The 7,065-nt window shown below is 27.2% G+C and overlaps 1 protein-coding gene across 1 annotated transcript; it reads right to left on the bottom strand.

Moving 5' to 3' along the window:
* Positions 1-5,533: 5,533 nt before the first annotated feature.
* Positions 5,534-6,228, bottom strand: LOC111894983 (ethylene-responsive transcription factor 12). Its single transcript, XM_023891071.3, has one exon. It carries the CDS (start codon positions 6,164-6,166, stop codon positions 5,657-5,659), a length of 510 nt encoding a protein of 169 aa, XP_023746839.1. The 5' UTR covers positions 6,167-6,228; the 3' UTR covers positions 5,534-5,656.
* Positions 6,229-7,065: the final 837 nt, after the last annotated feature.

Raw genomic sequence — 7,065 nt, 5'->3', positions numbered from 1 at the left:
TCTTTCAATATTCTTTATACTTTGAGAGATTTTTTTTCATCGATCGAGAAATTCACTATATATCTACTCATTTGACTTGTCTTGAATGTATCTAGCTCGTAAAATACTAATTTTTTCTTGGGAAAATCTCCAAAAAAAAGTCCTAATATTTTACCCTTATTTATGAAAAAGTTTCAAACTAAAATTTGTTTACGAAAAAACATGAATTACCGGTACAAATGATGATTTGATTATTTTCTCCATGTAACATACATTTTAACAGTTTCATTATTGACATGAACACCTATTTATTAAATGAGTTGATAAGATGGATACGATGTGTTATATAATGCTACATTTACCATACAATTTGATATTCATCTCATCGACACATTTTTAATTATGTATCCAGTTCAGCAATGAAACTAGTAAAACGTGTGTTTATGAGAAAAATGGCGAGAAATAAGTTGATGAGATGGATATATTAAGTTACATAAGATTAGATAGAAAATTTGAAATTTCTTATAAACTTAAAAAATTACGAAGTTGTTGCTAGTTTATGTAATTATTGCAGTCTTCGTTGGATGCATTTTATATTCCAAAAAATATACAATACATCAGGATATCAAGTTTTTATGGTAAACATAACATTATATAACCCAACATATCCATCTCATCAGCTCATAACTAGACGTCCAGATCAACAATAAAACCGGTAATATGTATGTTACAGGGAGAAAATGATCAAATCATCACTTAATTTTAGTTTGAGACTTACTTGTATTGATTTTATTTTATTTTTCAATCTAATGTTATTAATATAATATGTATTGATTTTATTTTATTTTTCAATCTAATGTTATTAATATAATATAATTAGAGTGGGAAAATTTAAAATTTAAAATTTAAAATGAAGAATCAATTATTAGTTTAATGCAATTAGAGTGGGAAAATTTAAAATTTGAAATGGATAATCAATTATTAATTTAATGTAATTAGAGTGGAAATTTAGAATTTGAAATTTGAAATTGATAATTAATAGGTTGACAAGTGGCATGAAAAATGATATATAACATTAATGAGGAGTTCTAATTATATGATACTTATCAATAGGAGATTAAACCTATTCTTTTATTAGAATAGGGATTGATTATGAATATAAGTGCTAGCTTTTATGTTTGTTCTTATTTATTTGGTGTTCACAAGAACTTTGCATTAGTTTTGGCACAACTTTAAATAATTTTAGTATATAATCAATGTAATTTAGTATATATCTTTTAGTTATATGAAATATCAAAGAATGACATTTCATTACTATTGTGATAATTTAGTTTATATATTGTATTTTTACTAATCTTAACGGTCTTATTTTTTCTAATAACCGTAACGCGTTTACTAATTGTACTTTTTACAAATCTCCTAACATCTTATAATTTTTATCTTACTTTATAATTTTTCATAACTATGTTATTTTCAAGATTGAATGCCTTAGTAATTTTTTTTCAGTCTATTCAATTTTATATTTCATTGTACAACATCATTATTTGTATGTATTCTGAAATTTCACTTTAAAAATGCTTAATGTTTACACCTTGATATTAATTTTTTTTAATAAACTCGTGTAATAATTATGGAATATATATCTCATTTTAATTAACATTTACTTCCTTCATTATATTAAATTCCTCATTAAACGGATATATCTTTGGAAAGTAATAATTATAATGGGGCAGCATTATCTAAGACATAAATGCTTGATGTACTTTTGGAGGAAAAAATCAGGATCATTAAAAAAAATTTATAATGAATATACAAATTTAAATTTGGTGAAATTATGTATGAAATTACTGGCGAAAATTACTTTGGAGGGAGTTGTATTTTGTAAGTTATAATAATATTACAAAATTTGAAATATGTATATTTCTTGTGTAAATTTATAAATTTTATTGTTACTATATAAAGATAAAAAAGTAGGTTGATATGATATACAAAAACATAATAATTTCAATAATATTTTAAAATCATGCCAAAATTAACCGGATTCTTATGACATAAAAATAAAAAATAAAATCATAATCATCTCTAATATATAAAGGTAACATTTCGTAATTAATGTCAGTTCCCAAGATATTTAATTTCTGTTGTGTTAAATGTACGTAATATCTTCTCCTATTTATTTGAAAAGTTTCAGAAAAGTATTTAACTGATTTCATGTAATTTGTAACAAAGAAAATCGAAATATATAAATACTTACATTTGATATAGGAACAAAAAAATAATCGAAAAAAATATAAAATGCGAAAGAAGGTACTGACCTTCTAGTGCACAAGAGCGAACGTTTGAAGCAAAAAATGGTGATGAACATTATAATAATAATAATAATGATGTTGTAGAAGAAGGTTTGAAGAAAAGAAACGATTGAAAATACGTGTAAGTTGCGGATTCAATGATGAATCGGATATGTATGTGATAATTTAAATATGATTTTTCGGTATTAATGATTTCCTAATAAAAATAGATTTTATATTAATGGTTTACTAATACAAACGGATTTATATTAATGGTTGATATTAATTCATTGATTGAAATGGTTTGTTAGTAATATGCTTTTAAAATTGACCATATTAAAATCTTCATAACCGAAAATTCAAAATTTAAAATATGGAAAGCTTTTATTGGAATTAAATACATTCTATTTCAATGAATGTAATTTATTGTTTGATGATTAAAAGCATTTATTGGAATTAAATACATTCTATACGGGGAAGATGATGTCAACAATTTGATCTAAGGGTGGAAAAAATAAAATTGTAATACAATCAAGAGTTATATTATTTAAGATGATGTCATAAGGTTTCTCTTTTAATAATATTTAAATATTATAAGCATTTTAATTAGACGTTCCTTCCATAATAAGGTTACCTAATTTAAACATATATTGACAACTAATATACCATTTTTTCTACTGCATTAAATATTGACAACTATTTCATTTATTCAAATAAAGTTATATAATATAATTTATAGAATGTTAAATGTTATATGAATTTAATTTTAGTATATCATCAATGGAGATTATTTTCTAAATCATGATTGGTTTATTTTAAATTGATTATGAATATAAGTGCTAGCTTTTATATTTGTTCTTATTTATTTTGTGTTCACAAGAACTTTGCATTAGTTTTGGCGCAAATTTGAATAATTTTAGTATATTATCAATGTAATTTAATATATATATATATATCTTTCAATTATATGAAATATCAAATAATGACATTTCATTACTATTGTGATAATTTAGTTTATATATTGTATTTTTACTAATCTTAACGGTCTTATTTTTTCTAATAACCGTAACGCTTTTACTAATTGTACTTTTTACAAATCTCCTAATATCTTATAATTTTTATCTTACTTTATAATTTTTTCATAACTATGTTATTTTCAAGATTGATTGCCTTAGTAATTTTTTTCAGTCTATTCAATTTTATATTTCATTGTACAACATCATCATTTGTATGTATTCTTAAATTTCACTTTAAAAATGCTTAATGTTTACACCTTGATATAATTTTTTTTAATAAACCCGTGTAATAATTATGGAATATATATCTCATTTTAATTAACATTTACTTCCTTCATAATATCAAATTCCTCATTAAATGAATATATTTTTGGAAAGTGATAATTATAATGGGGCAACATTATCTAAGACGTAAATGCTTGATGTACTTTTGGAGGAAAAAATCAGGATCATTAAAAAAAAATTTATAATGAATATACAAATTTAAATTTGGTGAAATTATGTATGAAATTACTGGCGAAAATTACTTTGGAGGGAGTTGTATTTTATAAGTTATAATAATATTACAAAATTTGAAATATGTATATTTCTTGTGTAAATTTATAAATTTTATTGTTACAATATAAAGATAAAAAAAGTAGGTTGATATGATATACAAAAGCATAATAATTTCAATAATATTTTAAAATCATGTCAAAATTAACCGGATTCTTATAACATAAAAATTAAAAAAAAATCATAATCATCTCTAATATATAAAGGTAACATTTTCGTAATTAATGTCAGTTCTCAAGATAGTTAATTTCTGTTGTGTTAAATGTACGTAATATTTTTTTCTATTTATTTGAAAAGTTTCAAAAAAAAAATATTTAACTGATTTTATGTAATTTGTGACAAAGAAAATCGAAATATATAAATACTTACATTTGATATAGAAACAAAAAAATAATCGAAAAGAATATAAAAAGTGAAATAAGGTCCTGACCTACATATATAACTATAAGTATTATGTGGCTTTTTAATTTTAAAAATTAAAAAAAATAATAATAAATTGACATGTGAATATTATTTATTTAAAAATTATCACAAAATAATAATTGTCAAAACTAATTAGAAATTGATTAGAGATTGACATGTGACAAATTTATCTTTATTTATCGTTACCTACTAAAAATAAAGTTATTTAGATCATTTTCTATTTTTATAGTTGTTTTTAGGTAAAAAAAATTAGAAAAAAAAAAAACTATTATTATCATTTTCTTTTATTTGAAAATGGGAACAAAACTAAAAACGTATGGCACATCCGAGATAAAGTTAAAGTGTTAGTCGTCATATAACAAACGGAGCGTCCCACTGTGGACTGTGTCGTCAGCGCGTAGTTTATGGACGTAGGAAACAGGCGCGTGAGGGAAGGAACAGCGTATGGCGTATGCTATCTGGAAACAGTAAAAAGCCCACACGCTCTCATCTTTTGACCTTTTCCTTTTTAACGCCGTCACCCCACCACTTTTCATGCTTTTACATTATGCCCCTTCAACTTTTTAGATTCAATAAACAGTCATGTTCCGTCAATCAATTTTACATTTTTTAAATCCCAGAATTCGTATAATTTAGAGAAGCCAAATAACACATTTCCTATTATATAATACATATGATATGATTATAGAATTTAATAGATTGTTATATAACTATTTTATTTATTATATACAGTTATAGTTTTTTATGTCCCAAATAATGGTACATCTGTTTGGACCCACGTATATGAGTATAAATGAAGATTTATTTACGATAACACTGCATTAAATCTAAAATATTTAGTAAACATTTTTTTTAAACAACATTCATTTCTAATCATATGTAAATTTAATCTTCATATTTAATACTATTATTATTGTGAAATCTACATAACTTAACATGGAAATAATTATTATTATTATTTCAATATTTTTATTATTCTTATATTTAGGCAAATACATTTTTTATGACAATACCAGATAAACCTTTTGAAAGTTTTATACTATAAATAAAATAAAATAGTATAATAACAATTTAATAAAAATATATTAACTTTTTTTATCTATAATACTTTCAAAAATAATTTTCTAAAAGGCCTAGCTCCTCACCAGTCACCACTACCATCATCATAATTTCTATTTTGACAAATTATTTTTGTTATTATGATCATCATGTAGGTTTCCATGATGGTGATTTTACTTGAAACAAAATTCTAAGTTCTGAAAAGAGTGAATGTGCATGAATCATGATAATGGTATCTACTAAATTTGATAATACCTCTCAAAAAGCATAAGCATCAACATAAAATGAATGATTATTTAACGAACAAGCAACAGAAGAAAAACACTCCAAATCATTTCATAGCCAAATGGGCGGAGGCTCATTCAAATCTATACCCAATCCACGTCTAACAAGCCCCATAAATCCCACCGTTTTGACGTCAGAACCGTCTGCCAACGGGAAATCAACGGAGCCTACGGCGGAGGAGCAGCACCCACCACCATGGCGGAAGTCTTTGAGGACACTAGTACGAAGGAACTTAAACTCACCACCACTGACTACATATCTGGAAGGCTGTTCAGCAACCAACCGGATGTGTTGTTCGGACGGGATGTTGTTGAGGTTTAGAGGCAAAGAAGGTTGTGGTGGTACTGGTGGCGGCGGCGGCGGCATGGGAAAGTTTGTCTTGGCTTTAGGGCCACGAAGGGAGCGTGCAGCACCGTCGTAAGCCATGGCGGCTTCCTCCGGCGTATCGAAAGTGCCTAACCAGACACGACATTTCTTCCAAGGGTCACGTATCTCCGCCGCGTAACGGCCCCACGGCCGCTTCCTTACGCCCCTGTAGTGTCCCTCACGAGGAGACGCCATGAAAGTGAATCTTGAAAGTGGGTGGCTTTAAAGAAAGAGAAAGAGTGGGCGGAAACAGAAATTGATTGGATGTGTGTTTGTTTGTGGGTCAAACTTTAAAGAGTGTGAAAAAGCGGCAGCGATGGCCCACCGATCACCGTAATCGACGGCTGGACGGCACACGTCCAAGATAAGCAATTATGGTATCCACAGCGGGATGGTTGGAATTAATTGTACTCTATGCATTAAATGTTGTAAATGATTATAGATTTGTAAATTTGAACTCTGGAAATGAGTAGCCTCTCTTTGATATACCTCCTTAGGTTAGGGAACATAGATGATAGATGATAGGGATTAGGGGGGTGGGGGTGGGGGCCTGGATTTTATGTTGATTATTCTTTGATTCTCTTTTAATCGGCACCGTTTATTTCTGAATCATGGTTTTGTTTGTTTGGTAGGGTTTCGGATGTTGTCGTTAAAGTTTGACTGAATTACAATTATTTGTATGTACGTATTAATTGTAGATGTTTGATAAATGTATTTAGCTTGTAACTTTATGTGAAATTTTAAATTTTATCTTCATCTTTTATTTTCTCTATGATCAAACTAAGTTCGAGCGATAGAAACTCGGAAATAACACAAAAAATAATATCTTCATCTTGTCTTTGGAATTAAATCGAATATCATAAAGCGTTATTAATACCAATGTGATGTTTTCTCCTTTACCCAGGGTTCTTGACATTTGACAACACCTTAAAGAATGACACTAAATCTACTCACCCATGTGATGCGAGTCCAACCAGTGTATGTTTCAGTGCCTAGGTGTCGAGCACTTGCATTGGATTAAGCTCCATATGCAGTGTTCTGAAAGCTCCCATCCGAAATGTTCATGGAGAAATAGAAAAGGTTCTCCTTTAAAC

The sequence above is a fragment of the Lactuca sativa genome, chromosome 4, assembly GCF_002870075.4.
Source record: "Lactuca sativa cultivar Salinas chromosome 4, Lsat_Salinas_v11, whole genome shotgun sequence".
Taxonomy (NCBI): Eukaryota; Viridiplantae; Streptophyta; class Magnoliopsida; order Asterales; family Asteraceae; genus Lactuca; species Lactuca sativa.
The sequence above is the reverse complement of the archived record's forward strand: the minus strand, read 5'-3'. Positions and strand labels throughout refer to the sequence as shown.

Excerpts from the sequence above, each read along its gene's own strand:
- LOC111894983 (XM_023891071.3), bottom strand. The coding sequence starts at position 6,166 with ATGGCGTCTCCTCGTGAGGGACACTACAGGGGCGTAAGGAAGCGGCCG.